This window comes from Drosophila gunungcola, unplaced genomic scaffold (genome assembly GCF_025200985.1).
Source record: "Drosophila gunungcola strain Sukarami unplaced genomic scaffold, Dgunungcola_SK_2 000123F, whole genome shotgun sequence".
Classification (NCBI taxonomy): Eukaryota; Metazoa; Arthropoda; class Insecta; order Diptera; family Drosophilidae; genus Drosophila; species Drosophila gunungcola.
The window spans coordinates 2,287-25,764 of NW_026453284.1; the positions used below are offsets into that span (position 1 = coordinate 2,287).

Below are 23,478 nucleotides of genomic sequence, written 5' to 3' on the forward strand. Positions count from 1 at the left end.
GAGTGACGCCACTGGGTCTGACAACATAAACCCTAAATTTACAAAAATTCTGCTGCCAAAAATCCTGCCATACATAACCTATACCTATAATACTGCACTGACAAAATCTACTTATCCGGACTGTTGGAAAGCAACAAAAATAATTCCGATTCCTAAAACAAATAATGAGTACAGACCCATCTCCATTTTACAATACCTATCAAAGGTATTTGAGAGTCTCATGGCTGATCAAATTAATAAATTTAGTCTGACAATGCAATGCTTACTAATAATCAGTCTGGTTATAGGAAAAACAGAAGCTGTACCTCAGCTATTTTAAAAATTGCTGACGACATAAGGGAACAAAAAGACGAAAACAATGTTACACTCTTCATTTTACTGGACTATAGTAAGGCCTTTGATACAGTAAACCATACTGTCCTTTGTGCAAAACTACGTAATATGCTTATGTTTTCTAAAACTTCTGTCAAACTTGTGTGTTCGTACCTACAAAATCGTTGTCAATCTGTTGTACTGTCTAGCGTTTCGTCTTCATATGAAAATGTTAATCGTGGTGTATCCCAAGGGTCTGTGCTTGGTCCCTTATTGCTTAATGCGTTATCTGAATGTAATGTACACTTGTATGCTGATGATGTCCACACGTATGTGAGTCGTCCTTTAAACATAATAAATGAATGTATAGATGTTTGTAACAGAGAACTTAAACGTGTAAATGAGTGGGGCGGCAACAATGTCTTGTGAAAGAAAGATAAATTTTAACAATTTGCAGCCACTGAGTATGAATAGCACGCCACTTGAGTACGTTGATACAGCTGTTAACTTAGGTTTTACATTCAACAGAAATCTTACCTGGAATGATCATATACAAAGTCTGTAAAAAAACATATGGCATAATAAGGACATTATCCGTAACTAAAAATTGCCTGCCCACCCATATACGTTTACTAGTAGCTATTTTATGGAGTAAAAGTTTTTTCAAACTGTGACACTACCAGTAAGAACAAAATTAAAAATCTATTAATTGCATAGCCAGGTATATATTCAACCCACCACATAGAAATCACGTATCCGAATTTTCGCTGAAAATATTCGATATCTAGCTAAATGAATGGATAAAGATGCGAATTTTATTTTTTCTGCAAAAAATTATTTTCCAAAAAGAACCTTTCTATCTTTTCGAAAAACTTTAGTTTACGTCCTCTAGAAGAGCAAACTTATAAGTTCCAAACTTGTACAAATACAAATGAGTTTATAATTATCACAATATCACAATATCACAATATCACAAAACTCGAACCATTGTCATATATCCAAACTAAAGAAAAAGTCGGAAAATCCCCAAATGTCAGTCCCCAGCTTATCACCCCAAAACTGTAGACAAAACAACTTCCCCCAATTGTCACGTTCATACGTTTAAAGATAATCAAAGTTCGGCTCGCAGACACATGAACTCCATATTTCAATCCAAAGACATTTCAAAGTCGTAAAATCTAAGAGCGAACTTGTATCCAAGAGTCAAGACAACTGGAACCCAAGAGTAATTAAAGTTTTCCTCAAAAGAAACCGAAGGTTTCTCAAAGAATTTCACAACTCACCTCAAATCCCGAAAAGTTCGAGACCGAGGCTTGATTGTCAACAGAATCAGATCAGCAAGTTAAGGTTCAGAGTTTAAGAACTCAATCTAATAGGTCGGTGTTCTCACTAAAAAGTGAAAACCTGTAACCATCAGTTGAATAAAATAAAATTATATTTTTTTATTTATCGGAGTTGCAACTTATAATTATATAAATTATAGTAGTTGAGTGCCGGCTAGCGGCTTGCGGTTGCCTCTCGTAGATGCGGGGGATGCGTCGGCACCCGCACGTGAGGATAGGCAGCTGGAAACTGCTACTTGGAGTCGCCTCCCGTGAACACGGGAGGGATGTGTTGTTGCTGGCAGTACTTGCTGCAGCCCGCTCGGAAGTGCGGGGAGAGGAGTTGTCCTTGCCCTTGTTGTCGTACGTGGAGATCGGTGATCCCCCGTCGCAGTCAGAGCCGGATGACTATCCATTCACAATTGTTGATTAGGATGACTTACGTTGGGAGGTGACTGCCCCCTTCGTCTGCTGGCCTAGAGACTCAGTCAGTGCAAAAATAAGAAAGTTATGTTTTGCGACTGTTGCCGGAGTTTGCTGTACGAGCGATGTGCTCTTTATTAACATAAATCAGAACTGAACTTAAGCTAACGAAAAATTAAATCCATAGCGGCCACGCAAATATGCAGTGCTTGCCGGCTATGCACGAGCATCCGGCCAAATGCCGCGTCAGCGGTTTTGGCCGCTGCTGGGCTTCGGACATTCGGTCATTGCCTCCGTCCGGTTAGCTACTTAGTTAACTACTCCCCCTCAAGATTGAGGCCGCCCTCGGCTGACCCTATTTCAGCAATCACCCTTCTTAGTTGGACCGCAGATCTTCTGGCACCGGTGAGTCGCATTTAGGTCAGGCCGACACAATCAACGCGCAACATATTACTCCTGTAATTAGCGCTACCATGTGTGTCTGATTGGTGTTGATTTTATTTCCGAACTCCTTAATAAACTCCAAGTTTCGTTCACTCAAGCGGTGAAGGTACGGGAGACTGAGAACATCTTGGTTGGCAGTGATGTTCAGTAGGGGGGAGCTTGCTGCCCCCGGAGTTCTCTTCTGGGCGTTAGCGTGGTTGATGAAGAGGGTTTCGTTTATCATGGCCTGTTCGTCGAAGGTGATGAGGTGTGTGCCATGTATCCAGACTTCTTTCCCATTGTCCACCCGAACCTTGGCTGACCTGTCGTTGATGATTATGATCCCTTCATCCACGTATGGGATTGGGTGTAGGTCGCTCTGTTGTGCTCGGCAATGTGCCACCCCACCAGCATGCAGTTCTTTGGCGCATGAACTCTCTGACGCCAACACGGCAGAATGTGGCTCCCGGTGACATGGAGCAGTTTTTAATGGCGTGGATTTCTCCGCCGCATTCCGCTATAATGCTGTCTAGGATTTGGCAGCATTGTCTCACTATGGGCGACTGGAAAAATGGTTATTTTTTTACATGCTAATTTTATTTTAGAAATATTATGATGAAGTGTAAAACGTTAACGGACTGTAGAAACAGACAAAAGATCCCCTATGGGAGTGTTGGTGGGTTCCGCAAGCCAAACTGATTTAAGTCTTCGTGGTCTAATATATTTGGACTAACAATATTAATTTTGGCAGGGTTATTGCAAGCATTAAATTCTGTAATTCCATCATCCAGCGTTCTGTTCCTAGCAAGTAGTGTCTCATATAAGTGTCCAGTATCTACTTGTGATTTTTTGGGCAGATCTCAGAATTTGATAACGGTAGAGGTTAGCTGATTAATTTGATTTTGAATTTTAGTGTTATTTGAATTTGGCCTATTACTTGACTCAATTAACTTCATTTCGGTAAATCTGACTTTTTCTAAATCGCCGGCGTCCGGTGTCCCTGCTACTACCTTTAGCACTGATCCTAAGAAATCTAAACTCCTAGCTACTCGATGATGAATGCCCAGCGACTCCAACAAGTCCTGGAGGTGGCGGTATCTACGCTTAGAAGATTCTTCATATGGGACAGTGGAAACATGCTGATCAAATTTTCTGTTTCCTCCACTACGCGAATTATCGTCTGTGGCCGGATCTGGCTGGTGTAGACTAAGCTGGTGGAGTTTAGGAGGCTTCGGGAAGATCCTGGTGGAGTTTTGAGAAGGCTTCTGAATAAAACTTATGCTTTCAAGTGTCGCTCTCAGACTGAATTTTATTTCTGGTTTTCAAGTACAATGCGAGCTTCGTTTGCGGGTGGGGTACATATGTTGAGTTTGCGAAATCTCCTAGGTCAGCGGTTTCGGCCGGATGCCCGAGACCCAGTTGTTTACACGATCCGGCATCCAGAAACCGCTGCGTTGGCGATCCTATGTCCGGGTTGAACGGCATCGCCGTTAGTGGGACAATGCCCGAGGGGGTTTGGGTGGAGGTGATGTCATCGGGAAGACATCAGCGGTAACTCCTCCCCCCTTAACTTGGAACGATGGCCATAGTGAAGGTATGGCGGGAGTGACAATGGGGTCCGCAGGGGTAGGGGAAAAAATTATCTCCTTCCTTTTAAAGATCCAAGCCACAGTTGTAATCAGGATTGACGATGCCACGAGTAAGTATATGATTGACAGGTGAGTAGTGGCACGTTCTCTATGTTGGAAACTGCCAATCCATTTTCCAGGTTGCTCAGATGTAGTACTTCAAGGTTTAAGGGTTCGACCTCTGGAATTGTTGTTAAGTGTTGGATGTGAGGGAGATTTACTTCGATGTCGTCAATTATTGTAGTGGCGGCCTCGACGTACTTGGTCCCGTTGGCGGAGATAGAACAGTTATCGTATTTTATGAGCATAGAGCCGCTAAAGATCTTACTGGAGATGCAGTTGGAGTGATGTTCAAGTTCTCCACATTGAGGATCACATCAATCCCTTTATGGGAATGAAGATCTGTGGTTGATGGTCCCTTTTATTGTGCTGCAGATCGCTTCCCTGTCGTCCAGAAGGTTGTAGAGGCATTCTGTGTTATTCGGAGTCGAAGGAGTTTCGCAAACATGTGTACTACCCACTTTTATACAAGGTATATCAATAATCTTAATTTCTACATCATTCTTAATAATAACATTCGGTACGTTTACAAACATTGTTTTGTTAAGTGGTAGTGCTATGAGTCTGTATAAATTGTAAGATTGTTGGGAAAGAATTGGAACTTTAATGTTAAATATGAGTGTTTTATTAATAGTAGTGGATTCTAATGAAAGCACATTATATAATTCGTGTTCCAACTGAACTTCTACTTTCTGATCTGCTAGTAAAATTTTTAATTTTTCCATTTCCATAGAATTCAATAAGTATTTCGGGACTATTTTTAATTTGGCAAATAGTAGGCTTTCTGCTATATTATTTAAGTGATTGTAAAGTAAATCTATGTTGAAATTAATCCTGTCTATATATTGAATAAGTTGAATGTTTTTCTGTTCCTCATCTATTTGTTTAAAGATTTTATTCTGGTATGAATTTACAAAATTGCCTATAAGCTCTTGCTCCCTGTTAATGTGGTTAGTTATTTCCTCAAATCTTACAAGTGTTTCGTTTTGAAAAATAAGGTTTGTTTCGGAATTACTGCGTAAGGCCTCTAAGTTTTTGTTTATTTTTGCCTCGTCATAGGCGTCCATATTTCCTGAAACTATTTTAACTATGTGGCCTAATCCATTAATTAACCCTCTCCTGGGCCTATTACCCCCATTGTTGGGAAGCAAGGAATTTAGTCTTTGTTGAACTTGAGATAATTTTTGGTGTAAAGTGAGTTTCAAATCTTCAAAACCCTGTTCGTCGGGTAGGTTTCCTATCACCTCCTGTATTTTAGCTGCCGATTCCTCATAATTTTTTAGGTGAATTACATGTTTAAATATTTTAAATGATTTTACCACTCTCGCTGTACCCAGGTTGATTTTTAAAAGGGGTTGGTCTTTATCCAATATTTCGCTAACGAGCCGTTGAGTCGTTCCCAAGGTCAATCTGTAAAATTACATTGGGAGTATGATTAACCAAGTTTCGCAAGTATGCTTATGTGTCATTTGTCTGAGTTACAGCTCTCCTAACTTTTTGTTTGTGTAGTTTTTGTTTCCTTATTGTTCGTAATGTTACTCCGCTGTCCAGTAAAACCTTATGCTTACTAAAACGAGGTGTGATTTTATTTCTCCTATTTTCTTTGCGAAAAATAGAAGTTCCAACCGGTAAGTCAGGGGGGGTTGCCCTGTTCTCGTTTAAGTGATCTATCCGTCTTTTCGTTGCGTCCGCCATGTGTTTCTTTAAGGTCGGGTATAGTTCAGTTTGGAATTCGTTAAGTTTTTGTAGGTAATCGTGTTCACTGTCGAATTTGATTGTTTTTTCAAAGATGTGAGTGCGGCCACTAAAAAGTTCGAATGGAGTTAAATTTGTACTAGAGTGGATCGCATTGTTGTAGGTTATTATGGTTTCGGAAAGTATCTCATCGTGTTCAGTGGTTAATTTAATTCCTTTCTCTTACTCAAAATGATTCTATAATCTCTGTTAGAGTGGAATGTAAACGTTCTACTACAGAGTTACTACTGGACTGTTGGAAGGAAGTAATATGAAGTTCTATTTCGTATTGTGCCAAGAAGTCTTTGAAAATAGCACCAGAGAACTCGGCCCCTTGATCAAGTATTATTTTTTTGGGTATTCCAAACTGGCAAAAGAAGGTTTTAAAGGCTTTGATAACAAGGATTGAGTTTCTGTTGGTTAACTGGTAGGCTTGAGCGAATTTGGAGAATTTATCAATAATTGTTAAGTTATAATTATTATTGATAGTATATATGTCCGTGTGTATTATTTCTAGGGGCCTGTTTGGTGTTTCTGGTAAAACAAATGGTGGTTTTTGTGGACACCTATCGTACTTAAGTGTAAGGCATGTTTCGCAATCCCGGATTGCTTGTGAGATTAGAGATTTTAGTTGGGGTACGTAAATTTCCCTTTTTAGATGTTGATACATCTCTTCCACACCTCTATGATTGTTGTTAGAATGATGAGTTTTTATTAGGCAGTTAATTTCGTTCGGGTCGATAGGCTCGTGTAAGAGAATGAGACATCTGTAAATCTTATACAAACCGGAGTCTGCGAAATATTTGGTGTAAGCATTTTGAATTATATCGAAAATTTCGTCGGGTGAATGAACTGCCAAGGTCTTGTTTGGTGTTAAAATTTGTTTTAAAATATCTGTGATTCCTTCTAAGGTATAAGATGGTTCCGTTATACGTGTCCGTGTTTTATTTTTAGATGGATTGCTTGTTACAAATGAGGGGGTCTGGCCGATTTCGAATATAACTTGCGTGTTGAATGTGTTAAGTGCCTTTTGGGCTACTGGGATACTAGGTGAAATGGTGCAGTCGCCGTCGTTGGCAAGTATGTTTGGCTCAATTCTACTCAAAGCATCGGCAATGACGTTTTGTGAGCCTTTTTTGTAGACAATATCGTAATCGTACTCAGAGAGGGTTAGTTTCCAACGAAGGAGCTTCGGGTTTTGGCCCTTAAAGTTTTGTAACCATACTAAGGGCTTATGATCTGTAATGATTTTGAATTTGTTGCCATACAAATATGGGCGAAAGTACTTAACTGCCCAGATTATTGCTAACATTTCTTTCTCTATAGTTGAATACCGGGTTTCCGCTTCATTCAAGGTTCTACTCGCGAAACAAATTGGTCTGTCGGACCCGTCAGGGCCCTGGGAGAGAACGGCACCAATGGCGAAGTTACTTGCGTCTGTAGTGAGAGAAAATGGTTTTTGGAAGTTTGGGTGTTGCAAGATCGGGTTGTTTGTTAGAAGGGTTTTGCAAATTTCAAACGCCTCTATAAATTCTGCATCTATAATGACGGATTTGCCACCCTTAAGCTGGCAAGAAATGGGTTTCGTTATTCTAGCAAAGTCCTTTATAAACTTCTTATAATAACCCAATAATCCTAAAAAGGATTTTATTTGTTTAGCAGTTTTTGGGCAAGGGAAATTTTTCACCGCTGCTATTTTGTCTGGGTTTGGTTTGATACCATCCTGTGTTATTACGTGTCCCAAGAAATCGATTTCTTTTCTCAAGAAATTTGACTTGGTGATTTGAATTTTTAGATTGGCTTGGCGTAGTCTCTGAAATACAGAGTTTATGTCCATTAAGTGTTTTTGGAGGGAGGCAGAGAATATAATGATGTCGTCAAGATAGACTAAGCAGATATCTCCTAATAATTCGCCTAGTACATTATCCATTACTCTTTGGAAGGTAGCTGGGGCGTTTTTCAGTCCGAAGGGCATTCTCGTGAATTCGTAATGTCCGTTTTCCACCGAGAAGGCTGTTTTGGCCATGTCCCTGGGGTCCATCTGGATTTGATGAAACCCGCTAGCTAAATCTAAAGTGGAAAAATATTTGGCCCTACCGATGTTGTCAAGAATGTCGTTAATATTGGGGATCGGATACCTATCGGAGATGGTTTTTTCGTTCAGTTTCCGGAAATCTATTACCAGTCTCCACTTCTTTTGGTCGGGGGAGTCAGATTTTTTTGGAACTACCCACACGGGGGCACCCCAAGGGGAGTGGCTGTTTTTTATAATATTTTGTTCAAGCATTTTGGATATTTGTTTTCGGACCTCTTCCTTATGTATATATGGATATCTGTACGTTTTGACATGTATTGGTATGTTGTCGGTGGTCGGGATAGGGTGTTTGACCGTGTTGGAAAACGTGAGAGGTGTCGCGTCATCATAGAAAAGATCTTGAAATTTTTTGCAAATTTTAACCAGCCCTTGTTTTTCCTCGTCCGTTAGATGGTCCATTAAAATTTGTTCGCTAAGATTGCCCCTTATTTGTTGGTAGCTTGGGTTGAGTGTTACCCCGTTTATTTGGTCGTAACAGTCTTTGTTATATGGTAGTACCTTCAATGGTTGGTCGAGGCATAGGATCTGTCCAGTCCCGGAATTGTTAGTTATTTCGAAGAAGCTATGGCCGCCTGAGGCTGTGTAAAGTCCCCCGGAAACAGAAAGGTTGCTGTCTACCTCTAATGAATTACAGAGAAAGTCACCTTCCATTAGATTACTGGTAGTTTGATGATGGTTTTACTTTGGGGCTGGATAAAAAGTTCGTCTGTTCCTCTATTAACTTCTGTAATAATGTTGATTGTGGTGAATGGGGTTTCGATTTTAAGTTCCTCAATATTAATCTTTACTTTCCGGTCTGTTAGGAAATCCATTCCAAGAAGACCATCAAAGTATGGGTGGAATTTGAAAAGTAGTAACTGAATTTCTCCATGTTCTTTAAATTCTATTGGTATGGGTAGTACAGCCCTTAAGGTCAGCGAATAACTTTCCAGTACTGTTGTGATTCGGACATCATTTTCTAATTTTTGTATGTCATCTTGCGGGATAAGGCTTGGGTCTACAAAAGAATAAGTGGAACCTGTGTCGATGAGGAATTTTAGTGGTTTTGGGGAATAAGATAGAGTGATAACTATATATGGAAGAGATGGGCCGTGCGTTTTTTTGTTTATGTAACCGACTTGTCGGTCGAGGCTTCTTGTTGAAAATTTGAGCTGTCGTCAATGTTGTTAAAATTGGGAGCAGGCCTGCGTGAGGTACTGCTACGATTTTGATCAGTATTATTTCCTCCCATTCTATTGTCGTTATTCTGCCTGTTGTTATTGAAATGATGCTGGCTTTGGTTGGGGCCTTGGCGGAACGGGTTTCCCGAGGAATAGGAATTTCCACGATAATCTTGCCCGTAATTATTGGAAGAGTAGTTATTTCGACCAACGGAGTTGTTCTGGTACGAACCCCTCTGATAGGGTCTATTGCGGTCTGAGTTGAATCTATTGTTTTGTAGTTTGTTTTGTTTTTGATAAATGAAGTTCTGCTCAGCTTGGCACCACTCGTAAGCCGCTTCGATCGTTGTCGGATTCCGGGCTCGGATGACCGTTCTGAGTGGGTCTCGTAGCCCGACGAGGAAGGCGTTAAGGCAAATTCCATCATAAAGAGCTCTTTTTGATGCTGCACTTACACCGTGGTCTGGGTCTGCGGGGAGTGACAAAAGTTCGCTACGGAGTCTTGTGATTTCGAAAAATAATTTACCCAGGGACAAACTAGCGGGAAGGTTCTGAATTTCGGCGATGAGTATTGGTTCTGTCTTTTTGCAGGCATACATACGCTTCAGATTTTCCCTGATACTGTCCCATTCTAGTTTGGTGTCCAAGATATTCAGGGTCTCGTCCGCTTTTCCTATAATTTTGTTTCTCAAGGTTCTTAGTAGTAATTGTCCGTACGGGGTCTGGTCCGTTCCCCTTATTAGCATAATAATTTCCTCAACGCTTACAATAAATTTCTGGAGGGTACCTGGGGTCCCTTCGAAAGTAGGCAATTGTTTGACGAAGGCTAATATATCGGTTGGGTTAAGAGTGGTATTTAGGGTTGTGGTTGACGAAGTGTTTAGAATGGTACTAGCATTTCCTATATTGTTAGTGGCACTATCAGTGGGGCTAGTGGTCCTAGAGCCCGATGCGTTTCCCGAATCCATGATTATAATTTCTTCTTCCCTAATATTGGGTAGGCTAGTACTATTCCTGAGACCTAATCTAGTTCTAGTTTTCTCTACTATTGTTTTCTTTGACATTAGGTGGGGAAAATACGTATTTGCGTAATTAAAGATTTAGGAGATATATATGTGAATTTTGGAATTATGTGTTTTGGTAGATATTATGTGCTTCAAAAGGAGAAATGTAATATTATAAATTGTGTGGAAAAGGGAAAAAAAAAAAAAAAAATCGTATTACTTATATTTTCTCGTGTAGCTAACTTAATAAGAAAACGTTTGTGTAAATGTCGTATGTGTAATTAAAAAATAAATATATATATATTTTTTGCTTGTATATAGGTAATTTTACGTGTAAATATATATACGGGTGTATGGCTTAGTCTATGCTAATAGTTACGGAAATTTGTGTCGTTGTATTACGCTGAGAATCTGTAAAACTGACATAATTAGTGTGTGTGTGTGTACTTTTTTCCTGTGGTAACCATGGGGCAAAGTAATTATTCAATCCGTTGGTGAGGCAATGATTACTAAGATTACTGTGTGCTTTTTTTTTTTTTTTTTTTTTTTTGCAAATTGTTATTTGATTTTACTCTTAAATTATAGTTGAAATGCCAACAATGTAAGTAGTTTAGGGCTTTTTCCCCTTTCAACGATTTCATCAACGAGTTTGTATTCTTTTCTGCAGCATTGTAGCTTTTTATTTTTTTTCTCTTTTGATGATGTGGGTGTGGAAATCAAATTTTCAGTGTACGTTTTACTGGAGTATTTTAGGTTGTACATATCTGTAGAAATGCGCGATGCATTTTGTGCCGATCAGCAATTGATGGTCACAATTGATACAGATATATAATAAAAATGTGTATAAAAATCTTTATTTATATTTCTTTTAAGCATGTCATTTTATATATCTATAATAATGCGCGATGTATTCTGTGCCGATCAGCGATTGATGGTCACAATTGATATAGATATAATAAAAATGTGTATAAAAATCTTTATTTATATTTCTTTTAAGTATGTCGTTTTATATATCTATAATAATGCGCGATGCATTTTGTGCCGATCAGCGATTGATGGTCACAATTTATATAGATATATAATAAAAATGTGTATAAAAATCTCTATTTACACTTCTTTTAAACATGTCGTTTTAGATATCTATAATAATGCGCGATGCATTTTGTGCCGATCAGCGATTGATGGTCACAATTCGTATAGATACATAGTTTGATTTAGATGGCCACATTTAGATAGATTGAGATAACCACATTTAATGTACAGTGTATACTGTGCTGGTCAACCATTGATAAACACCAAATGGGTATTTGTTATAAATTTTTGTTAACCGTCACTAACTCACTGACTCAGATCGTTGAGAAAAAATTTTGTTCAAATATATATTTTTTTTATTATCCACATTTTTTTGTGGGCACACAAAAATGTTTGCACTTTCATTTCCACTGGTATATTTTATTTTACTTTGCCCCTTGGCTTACCCGAATTATTACATAGTAACTACTATGATGATCTCGCTGAATTTCATCCTTGGTTCTTTTAAAAACCGGCTGCGCCAATTATCGTCTGTGGCCGGATCTGGCTGGTGTAGACTAAGCTGGTGGAGTTTAGGAGGCTTCGGGAAGATCCTGGTGGAGTTTTGAGAAGGCTTCTGAATAAAACTTATGCTTTCAAGTGTCGCTCTCAGACTGAATTTTATTTCTGGTTTTCAAGTACAATGCGAGCTTCGTTTGCGGGTGGGGTACATATGTTGAGTTTGCGAAATCTCCTAGGTCAGCGGTTTCGGCCGGATGCCCGAGACCCAGTTGTTTACACGATCCGGCATCCAGAAACCGCTGCGTTGGCGATCCTATGTCCGGGTTGAACGGCATCGCCGTTAGTGGGACAATGCCCGAGGGGGTTTGGGTGGAGGTGATGTCATCGGGAAGACATCAGCGGTAACTCGCGCGCATATTCCGAGAGGTTCGCTGTATGGCGAACGCGAACTTCTCCCACACTAGTATTTGGCCGTCAATAATGGGAATATACTTGGCCTGCGAATTATCAGTTATGTGAGCCGACCACCAATAAAATAACTTAAACCAAGAAGTATGCCGGTGGCAATGAAACTTATAGCTAGTAAGAATTTATGCAAAGTGTCTTAAAGGCGTAATAAAAATGAATAAAGAAGGATATCGTTGGTTGTATCATTTAAGATTGTCCTTGTGGACCACCCTCCCCTTAATGAGGACCGTGGTCCACAGGTCCGCTTCTACGGCTCTCTCCTCACACAAAGGTGTAAGTTTATTTCCTAGCCTTCTGTTGGATTTTACCAATACATTTTCCCCAACCTCGAAGACCCTATTCTGCCGGGATGCGTTCTCCCGCTTCTTACCGCGACCTGAGCGCTTTTTATTTTTTCTCGGATTTTCATCTGTACAACATCAGCTGGTCTTTTGTTAATGACCGAGTGAATTGATTTGTTGTACTTGGCAGTGGCTAGTAAAATCAACTCTATGGTATCAGTTATACCTTTGTCAATCTTGATGCATCTAGCGAGCTCTAGCAGGGTGCTGTGAAAGCGTTCAACCTGTCCGTTAGGTACACTTTGTAAGGGTGGTGCATTTGCGATGCCAACCCCAAAGTGGTTAGTCAGCATAGTCGAGATCGTATGCGAATTCAATGAAGGTTCATTGTCGCAATAGATCGTTGTGGCTTTTGGAAAATAGTTCATTAGCTGCAACAGTGCTGGTTTCAGGTCCTCGATTTTTCTAGAGGGAATGGGTTGCACGACTGCGAACTTTGAGAACTTGTCGATGCATGTCAAGAAGTATTTCTTGTCCGTTGGGAAGATAACAATGTGTAACATCTCCCCTGCAAGGGACGGGATCGGTGACTCGCCGATTTCCTGTTTTTTGGGGTGCCTATCATATTTGGCCCTCGCGCAGGTCTTGCAGCTTTGGACAACTTCGTTGGCTAATTTAGTCATTTTAGGAAAATAATATTCGGAGAGCACCTGCTTGACATTCTCCTGTGCCGATCTGTGTGCCCTATTGTGCTCGGCAGTAATGATTTCCCGTCTCTCCGCAATTGCAAAAATGTCTGAAACTCGGTTTTTGCAATGTCAGATTTTGGTGGCTGGGAATTGCCGGACCAATTTATCCTGTATCATTGCTAGCGTATGCAGATCGCAATGAATGGCATTTACGCCCTTGGGGACTATGGTGTCCGCGAGCTCCTTAAGCAGAGACTCCATGCACGTGAAGTCAATGTTGTGCCGTCTCTTGTTTCCAAAGAGCACGAAGCTGGGTTTAGACGGAAAGCGTGCTTCCTCCAGAGTTATCTGGTTCTGAAAGCAATTCAATGGCTTCTCCGTTGCTTCGATGGTGTGTGTGAGTGACACTTCACTGTGGATAGTGGCCGCACACGAATAAGCTTCTTCCGCCTCCACAACGTTAAGTTGCTGTCTGGAGAGGGCATCCGCGACGAGATTCTCCTTGCCGGGCTTATAAAACATTTTAGCGCCGGACTCGTCGATGCGAGCTTTCCATCGTTTGTTTTTCGCATTCGGATTGGATTCCGATACTGCGAATGTTAATGGCTGGTGGTCAGTATAGATGTTTATATCTTTTACTGCATATAAATAGTATCGCAACTTGGCCAGTGCCCAAATTATGGCTAAGAGCTCCCTCTCGTTTGTGGCGTAGTTAAGCTCCCTGTCTTTCAATGTCCTTGAGATCATTGTTATTGGGCGATATATATATATATAAGATATTTCGTAGTTTCTGGAACGCTTGTTGTTGCGCCTCAGAGAACTGAACCGAAATGTTTCGTGACCTGTGTCTACTGACTGTTCCGTTTTCTTCCTTCAGGATGTCCGATATAGGCCTCGCTATTGCTGCAAAGTCTTTAATGAAACATCGATAGTAGTTGGCTAGGCCTAGAAATGATCGTACCTCAAAAACACTTTTGGGTTCCGGAAATTTTTTTATGGCCTTTACCTTTTCTGGGTCTGTTGTAGCTCGGTTACAAGTGACTATAAACCCAAGGAAGTTTACACTTTCCTTAAAAAAGCTAGATTTTTCTCCCGATACTCTCATGTTCGCATCGTACAGGCTCTTAAGAACCCAATCTACGTGCTTGATGTGAGAGTTTTCATCTTTTGAAAAAATGATTACGTCGTCAACGTAAACATAGCAGAACTTGCCGATCAGTTCCCATAGGATGTCGTCGATAGCCCTCTGAAAAATGCTGCCTGCATTTTTGAGGCCAATCGGTAATCTGCGGAATTCGTATTTCCCCCATTTACTGAGAAAGAAGTTTTTTCTCTGTCGCGTTCTACGAGTATGATTTGGTGATAGCCAGACTTGAGGTCCAGCGTTGAGAAACATTTAGCATTAGCTAGGTTGCCTAATATCATGCTTATACTTGGCATGGGATATTTGTCGGACACGTTTCTTTCGTTTAATTTTCAAAAGTCAATAACTAGTCGCATTTTTCGGTTTCCAAGCTCATCGGTCCCTTTTTTATCCACCATCCATATCGGATTGTTGTAAGGGGATACCGACTTCTGAATTATCCCATTTTTAAGCAGATCATCAATCACTTTGTTGACGAAATCCGCAGCTCCCATGGGGTACGGGTATAATTTCGCGTATATGGGCTCCTCACTAACCGTTCTGATGGTAGCTACCATTGACGTGTTGTAAGGTAAAGCCTCATTAGGGTCTAAAAAAGCCTTTCTCCTGGCCTTGAACATTTCTAAGAACGCGTTTTTTGCCAATGGCGGTGCAACTGAGCAATCCACGTTGGTGAAATTTACATCAGGGCTCGTATGGAAATCAATCTGCTCTACTTCAGTGCCCCATTTTAGATGGCCAGAATCTAGGCAGAGTGACGCCCCTGCCTGTTTTAATAGGTCGAGGCCGATTATTCCATCAAAGGTAGTCAAGTCTGGTAGTATGAAAAAAGTAGCCTTAAGATTGAATATTGAGACGAAGCATTTATTCGTGATAGTTGTACCCCCATGAATTGAATGAATGGTAAATGGGGAGTCTACTGGGCGAACGCCTTTCAATCCTTTGTGAGGTCGGATGAAATTTTTCGATGCTCCCGTGTCGATGAGATTCCTTATCAGTCAGTCCCCGCCACTCTTCGTCTGATGACGGGCAGCAGGGATCTTCCCCTACAAAATTTATTACATCAGAGTCATTCTCTGAGATGGCTTCATCATCGAATTTAACCGCTGCGCTAGAAGCAGGGGCGGTGTATTTTTCTTCAGTTTCGCACGCGCTCTGCGCGTCGTGGTTAACTCTCTGCCTTTTGTGCGGGCCCGATCGATCGGACACGGCCGGCTTCCTGTTTCCTCAAGGAATACCTCTCGTGATTTGCCTCCACCTTTTGAGCCAAAGCAAGTGCTGTTGGCATGTCCTTCGGCTTCGCCGAGAAGAGGACATCTGTGAGGCTGCGTTTTAATCCCGAGATGAATACTCGAAGGGCATAATCCCGGAATTTTTCGCACAGTACTTCGTATCGTCTAAAAATATAATAGGCCGCTACGGCCGCCTGCCGCCAGGAGACGTATTTCTCCTGTGCTCCCGCGAATTTGGGCAACCACTTTACGGCGTCCAGAGGCTCGTTACATTGAACGGTTTCGTCTATCTCTATGGCTTTATATGTTCTTATCTGATGGGTATGGGCTGGAGCTGACGTAGCGCTGACTGCCGCCACTCGCCCGGCCAATTCCTCAATTTGATTCCTAAGGGCTTGCTCCCTCAGCTGGCTTTGAGCGGTCTGTTCTGCAAGGGCATTGCTAACAACAACCTGTATAACAGCTCGGAGCTGCTCGGGATCCATTTCTGTAGGGGGGGCTGGGGGCCTGAGTATTGGGGTTGAGGTGTGGAGCTGTCCCTCACTCTCGGACTCTGAGTCGCTTGAGTATTGTTTACTGTTTCTATATTCGAGAAACGGATTACTCATGGGCAGCTGGATTTAATCGCAGGGAAATTCTCGCGCATATGCCAAAGCGCTGCACAAACAAAGACAAAGTCGAATTTCCTTTCAATATGTGGGACAATAAAAACACCAACAATGTCTGCAGGGTGACAGAATGTGCGGCCGCTGCATAACATTATATTTAGTACACAGTGAGAAAAAACGAAAAACGACCTCTAAGATGGCAGGCGAAATAGCGATGCGCCGTTACACAGAAAGAAAAATTATGGGGCATAAATTTAACTAATAAATTTATTATGTTGTTAAATAATTTCTCATTGAAAATTATAGCTTTTTTATTTTGTTTGTTTTAAGACAACTAACCTTATAACTTAACTGTGGCTGTTATAATTATAAAATAATAATGAGATTTTCCAAAAAAAAACCCACTTTACACTCGTTATTAATGTATTTTAAATTTTTTGTCTTGTTGCTGTAGGGACAGAATTCGATGCTTGTCTTCCCTGACACTTTGCAGTTACATAAACTTTTGTTTGAAGACATAAAAGGTTTGACCGAAGCGTGTGTATTCGTTTCTTCCAAATTTTTATTTATGAATTTTTCGCACAGTACTTCGTATCGTCTAAAAATATAATAGGCCGCTACGGCCGCCTGCCGCCAGGAGACGTATTTCTCCTGTGCTCCCGCGAATTTGGGCAACCACTTTACGGCGTCCAGAGGCTCGTTACATTGAACGGTTTCCTCTATCTCTATGGCTTTATATGTTCTTATCTGATGGGTATGGGCTGGAGCTGACGTAGCGCTGACTGCCGCCACTCGCCCGGCCAATTCCTCAATTTGATTCCTAAGGGCTTGCTCCCTCAGCTGGCTTTGAGCGGTCTGTTCTGCAAGGGCATTGCTAACAACAACCTGTATAACAGCTCGGAGCTGCTCGGGATCCATTTCTGTAGGGGGGTCTGGGGGCCTGAGTATTGGGGTTGAGGTGTGGAGCTGTCCCTCACTCTCGGACTCTGAGTCGCTTGAGTATTGTTTACTGTTTCTATATTCGAGAAACGGATTACTCATGGGCAGCTGGATTTAATCGCAGGGAAATTCTCGCGCATATGCCAAAGCGCTGCACAAACAAAGACAAAGTCGAATTTCTTTTCAATATGTGGGACAATAAAAACACCAACAATGTCTGCAGGGTGACAGAATGTGCGGCCGCTGCATAACATTATATTTAGTACACAGTGAGAAAAAACGAAAAACGACCTCTAAGATGGCAGGCGAAATAGCGATGCGCCGTTACACAGAAAGAAAAATTATGGGGCATAAATTTAACTAATAAATTTATTATGTTGTTAAATAATTTCTCATTGAAAATTATAGCTTTTTTATTTTGTTTTTTTTAAGACAACTAACCTTATAACTTAACTGTGGCTGTTATAATTATAAAATAATAATGAGATTTTCCAAAAAAAACCCACTTTACACTCGTTATTAATGTATTTTAAATTTTTTGTCTTGTTGCTGTAGGGACAGAATTCGATGCTTGTCTTCCCTGACACTTTGCAGTTACATAAACTTTTGTTTGAAGACATAAAAGGTTTGACCGAAGCGTGTGTATTCGTTTCTTCCAAATTTTTATTTATCCAGTGGGTAACTAGTTACCACTAGTTGAGCGCCAATAAATCGTAGTTGAGTGCCGGCTAGCGGCTTGCGGTTGCCTCTCGTAAATGCGGGGGTGCGTCGGCACCAGCACGTGAGGATAGGCAGCTGAAAACTTGTTGTTGTTGTCGTTGTCGTGGAGATCGGTGATCCCCCGTCGCATTCAGAGCCGGATGGCTATCCCTTCACAATTTTTGATTAGGATGACTTACGTTGGGAGGTGACTGCCCCCTTCGCCTGCTGGCCTAGAGACTCAGTAAGTGCAAAAATAAGAAAGATATGTTTTACGGCTGTTGCCGGAGTTTGCTCAACGAGCGATGTGCTCAGAACTGAACTTAAAGCTTACAAAAAATGAAATCCTTAGCGGCCACGCAAATATGCAGTGCCGCGGAAGAACATTTTAGGGTAATTGACAGGGCCCGAAGTATACTTCGGTAACTTACCGAAAAATTTGAGAGAGAAGTTCTCTTTAAAATTTTCTAACTTTTAGGCTGATTTCTTCTTTCTTCTTTGAGATCATTTTTTCTCGATAAGCAAAATGTGTTCTCAATAAACAAAATCAAGAGCAATTAAACAAATTTCTTCTCGATGAAGTGATAAGCAAAAATAATGAAATGGAGCAGATTTGCTCTTGGTTTTTTCGTTCTATAATTTTCTGAGTGTGCAAAAAAAAACATTGAACAAGTAAAGAGGGTTTTTCGTTACATATCCGGAACAATCAACGTTGGGATATTCTATCGGAAACAGAAGAATGGACTCCTCGAAGGCTACAGCGGTGCTAGCTTGGGTGACTGCACGAAGACTGGGTGATCTACATCAGGGATCATCATCATGTTTGCCTCAGGAGCCATTTTATGCAAAATTCCATGGCAGGCTATGGTGGTCATTTTTAGTTCAGAGGCTGAGATCGAAGCAGCCAATCGAGCTGCAAACTTAATAATTTGGCTAAAAAGATTGCTTAAGGAAATTGACAGATTGGACAGAGTACCGATTCTTCAGGTCAATAATACTGCTGCCATGAGGCTGGCCCAAAACACCGAATTCAATCGACGGACTAAGCACATAGCCAACTAGCATTTCATCATCAGGGATAAAAATTGCTGAGCAAGAAACTGGGATCGAACAAATCCCGACTGAGAAACAAATCGTTTAATACTCGTTTCCGGATTCTTTGAAGCAAGATTGGTCTCTTCTGAAGGAGAAAAACACCATTTACTTTGCTTGATATAGAGTCACTAAATTTCCAAGTTTTGTTATTTTTTTAACAGTTTAAGATAAATGTTTCAAATTCAAAAATTCCCGGCAAGTCAGAGGTATCATATCGATTGTATCGATTGTCGAAGAAAGTAAAGAAACACGCGTTTTGATTCTCAAGAAATATTCATTTTACTAGCATAAATAAATACAGAAGTAAAATTTATAATAATTTTTGCTACTGGCTCTTTAGCAATTTTAAAAGCATTAATCTTATCTTACTTAACACGTAAATAGTTTGTCTTATATTTTGAATTAGTCTGACCGTTTTATTAATATCTCTTTTTTTCACCTCTCGCGATTTCGTTTTTACTCCCCGAGGGGAAGGGGTTCCGCGCATTACAAGCTTTACTTGGTGTCGTAAAGGTCAATTGTTTGCACTGTAAAGTGCATCAACGTCCGAATTAAAAAAAAATGTTGTTGCCTTAACTCACATCTCCCTAATGCCTTTTCACACAGTCCATCCGTTGGAAACGGTTGAAAATTTTAAAAAATGTGAAACTCCGATTTTCAAAGAGCACATCCACCTTCCGCTTTCAGCTGATCTAAACAGCTGTGGCTCGTTAAATCTTTAACAAAGTTAACCATCTTTGTTTATGTTTTCATGAGCCACATCTCCTCAGATTAGCTGAAATTTTCTTCAAAAATCTTAACGGTTTTTAGGGATGGACTGCGTTGGAACAGGCCGACTAACTGGGAAGTTTTTGGAACGGTCAGACCTTAAGGACCATCCCTTTAACGGATGGTGGAAGGTGGATGGATCTTTGTGGAAATAGGCTATAACTATAACGCATAAATTAAACCGTCAAAGTCAGTCAAAATGAGAAATTTTTGGAACGGCAAATCTTATTCCCTCTTTCCACACAGCTTATCCGTCGGAAACGGCTGGAATTTTCAACAAATGTGAAACTCAGATTTCCACAGAGCACATCAACCTTCCACCTTCAGATTTCAGCTGATCTGAACAGCTGTGGTTCCTCAAAAAATAAACAAGGTCAACCATCTTTGTTTATGTTTTTACGCGCTACAGCTGTTAAGACAATTCGAAGGTGTAAATATCGATAAGAATAAACAGAAATATCAGAATGTAAATAAAACAAAAATAAATGGAACAAAAATAGCAAAAAATAATTATTAATTAATTATAGTTCGACTTTTGTGTCAAGCTAACTGGTTGAGTTTATTTCTGAGCTCCCGTATTTATTCAAAAATTGTATACAAACTTGGTTTCTTTTTGTGTTTTCTCGGTTTTCTGAACTTTGCAGCATAACTTTCGCCGGCCTTGCCTCTTCTTTTGGCAGGCCGGCTGCTACGCTTAACCTTTATTTTTGTTTTATTTTTGTTCTTATTACCAGTGCAATGTCAGATTCTGATAACATGTCCGGAAAAGATGTCTTTCAATTTCAAGCCGTCTCTGTTTACCTGTTGTAAAAGCAATATTGACCCCCATGTGAGTAAGCATTTGGAGTTATTTAGTCAATTTAGAGGCGATTGAGAAACGTAGGCCCAATACCTCTATGGATCACAGCCCGATTCAAAAGCTTGTCCTTAAACCTGCTTTGTCCCCGTCTCATGATGCTTGGTTTACCTCGCGACCTTCTGTATCCTCAAGTCAGCCCATGCCAGTACGTGATTCGCGCCAAGATGTATTGCCCCCGCTAAGCCAGCCAAACCTTGAAACTACTCAACAACCTGCCCAGGACAGTCTTCTTGAATTTATTGATAAGTTAAGGAAGCAGCAAGAGAATGCTGCGATGGAGGAATGTGCCGGTACAGCCGGTCGGCCTCCACTAAATAGTCCGGAATATTTTGGGGGTTCTGTGCTATCTTGCCTCATGTCCCTTATCCAGCTACATTCGGCTTGTTTCGCCGGTTGACCAGGTGGCTTCTTTTTCATCATTCGGCAGGTTTCAAATAAGGGCTGCCGCGACAGTGCGCCCGCTACAATATTCAGCTGGCCTTTCCGGTAATCGATTTCGAAGTCGTATTTTTGGAGCTCCAGTGCCCACCGTGCGATTCTTCCGGTTGGGATCTCGATGCTATTCAACCACTTCAGGGCCATGTGATCTGTTATCACTTTGAAGTGGTATCCCTCCAGGTATGGCTTTAATATCCTTATGGTCCACACGATTGCTAAACATTCTTTTTCAGTGGCCGAGTAATTCTTTTCCGACCCGTTTAAGGTCCAGCTGGATTAGGAGATCACCCGCTCGCCCTGGTCGGAATTTTGAGTGAGAATGGCACGCAGCCCATAATCGCTGTCATCGGTCTGCAGCACAAACGGTTATGTGAAATCCGGGCATGCCAAAATTGGGTAAGCGACCAATTTCGCCTTGATAGCTTCAAAGGCCTGTTGGTGGTCGTTGGTCCATTCCCATTTAACACCCTTCCGGAGAAGGGCGTTCAGCGGATGCAAAATCTGGCACAAAACGCCTGTACCACGACGCCAATCCCTAATACTGCCGCAGCTTCTTGACAGTTGCCGGTGGTTTTAGCAATGCTATCGCTGATACCTTTTCCGGATCCGTCCCGATGCCTTTGTCTGTAATTCGATGCCCTAAGTATTGAAGTTCCTTCCTGATGAATTTACACTTATCAGCGTTTACTTTCAGGTTCGCCGCTCGCAGTCTTCTAAATACTTCCTTTAGGTTCCGCATGTGCTCTTCTAGCGTCCGTCCGATGACGATTATATCATCCTGATACGCGGAGGCGTGCGGCATCATTTCGGGTCCTATTACCTGGTCCAACGCGGATGGAATGTTGCTGATGCCGAGGCATGCCAAAAGGCATAACTTTCCATCGGAACAGGCCTTTCCCTGGCACTGTAAATGCGGTTTACTTCATGCTGGCTGCCTCCAACAGTATCTGCCAGTACCCGTCCTTTAAGTCGAGGCTGCTAATCTACTTAGCTTCTCGAAATTGGTCCAGGATATAGTTGATCATCGGCATTGGATATGCATCATTCGGGGATTTTGCGTTTATCTGCCTGAAATCCACACACAGCCTCCATTTCCCGGTCTATTTCTTCACCATGACTATTGTTGAGTGGTACGGACTCCTTGGCGGCTCGATGCAGTCCTTTTCAAATAGCCCGTCAACTTTGGCAATGCTCTCGCCCTGCACTTTTGGATTCTTTAAATAGTACCGCTGTTTGACCGGCTGATCGTCCTTCATGGTCATCCTGTGTACTGCCACGTTTGACGTGCCTTGCAGATTTTCCAGGCTCTCCAATTCGGTCTTTAAAAACTGGTCAACATCCTTTTTCGAAAATCCCTTTGGGGCTTCCACGACTGCTACCGACAGTTTTTCCTCCAGCCAGCCTCGGTGTCTGTCCCTCGCCGGTATCATCACGCTGTGACCTGCGCATTTCACCTCGGCTCCGATTTTGATGAAGAAGTTCCATCCTAGCACCAGTGCACCGATCAATCCTGGTAGGATCAGCAGCTCCATTGACACTTTTCTCGTGCCAAGTCCGATTTGAATTTCTAGCTGCGATCTTACGATCTATCGTCGCCGGTTCCGGTACTCCTTGGTCCAATGGTCTTCGCCCCCGCATCTGCGGCAAGCGTTGGCTGGATTCTGGATAAATCCACTGCGATCGGCTGGTGATCCGTGTTCCTGCGGCGAATGCCACCGTGGCGCATCCGTGTCCTCCTGACACCGCCTACACACCGCACCCTGCTCTACCCTTGGCCTTGGCACTGGGCGGTCCTGTGTTCTCTGGGAGTGGTTTTCCATTTCAAACTTCTCCCGTTGCTCGTGCAGCTCCTCTAACTCGTCTGCCAGCGCCATCAGGGTGTTCAGGTGCCGACACTTGTACGGCCGGATAAACATTCGGAGGGCCGGCGTGCTGTTTTCCTTTATCCTGTTCAGGACTTTTTTTTTTTAATTTATTTGTTTTAGTATCCCAACGATATAAGAATAGGTCTTTTCAGATTCATCGGTCACTTTGTGATTGTTACATTAAAACTTAAATACTTTGGGATTCGTACAATAAAACTTAAATACTAGAAGTACAATTACATTACATTACGTTACAATAACAATACTCATTTTAACATTTACAGATTAATACATTTAATAAGTTTTGGTGACATGAGTAACATAAAGTAATGAATTGAATTTGAAACAAAATGTGATTAACATTAAAAATAATAAATTAAAATTTAAATAAGAATAAGAATTAGCTTGTGCCCTTTAAATAGTTTATAAGTTCGTTTTTAAAGTGCGTTTCATTTCTTATAGTTTTAATATTGTTTGGGAAGTTGTTCCAATAGCGAAAAGCCTGTATGAAAAAGTGTTTTTCAGTCATCGCCAATTTTAGTCTTTTGCAGACAATGTTATTTGTTCTAGCAGTCGAAGCCAGTTGCACATGTTCAATTAAAAACTGCGGCTCTTTTTAGTCGGGAGTTTATGCAGAAATAAGAGGGTTTTCAACTTAATCCATGACTCAAGGCTAAGTTCAAAAATTTTGTTTGAGTA

General features: G+C 41.3%; 1 protein-coding gene and 1 long non-coding RNA gene across 2 annotated transcripts; both read right to left on the reverse strand.

Moving 5' to 3' along the window:
- Positions 1–4,587: 4,587 nt before the first annotated feature.
- LOC128265436 (uncharacterized) lies at positions 4,588–6,056 on the reverse strand. The gene is made up of 3 exons (XR_008268871.1): positions 5,795–6,056; positions 5,663–5,735; positions 4,588–5,578 (listed from the first exon to the last, which is right to left on the reverse strand). It is a non-coding gene; the product is annotated as an uncharacterized LOC128265436 (long non-coding RNA).
- Positions 6,057–9,067: 3,011 nt separating this feature from the next.
- LOC128265431 (uncharacterized) lies at positions 9,068–12,113 on the reverse strand. The gene has a single exon (XM_053001443.1). The coding sequence runs from the start codon at positions 10,219–10,221 to the stop codon at positions 9,103–9,105; it is 1,119 nt and encodes a 372-aa protein (XP_052857403.1). The 5' UTR covers positions 10,222–12,113; the 3' UTR covers positions 9,068–9,102.
- Between the last annotated feature and the right edge of the window lie 11,365 nt (positions 12,114–23,478).

Bases quoted from the DNA above. Each gene is read 5' to 3' on its own strand.
- LOC128265431 (XM_053001443.1), bottom strand. From the start codon at position 10,221: ATGTCAAAGAAAACAATAGTAGAGAAAACTAGAACTAGATTAGGTCTC.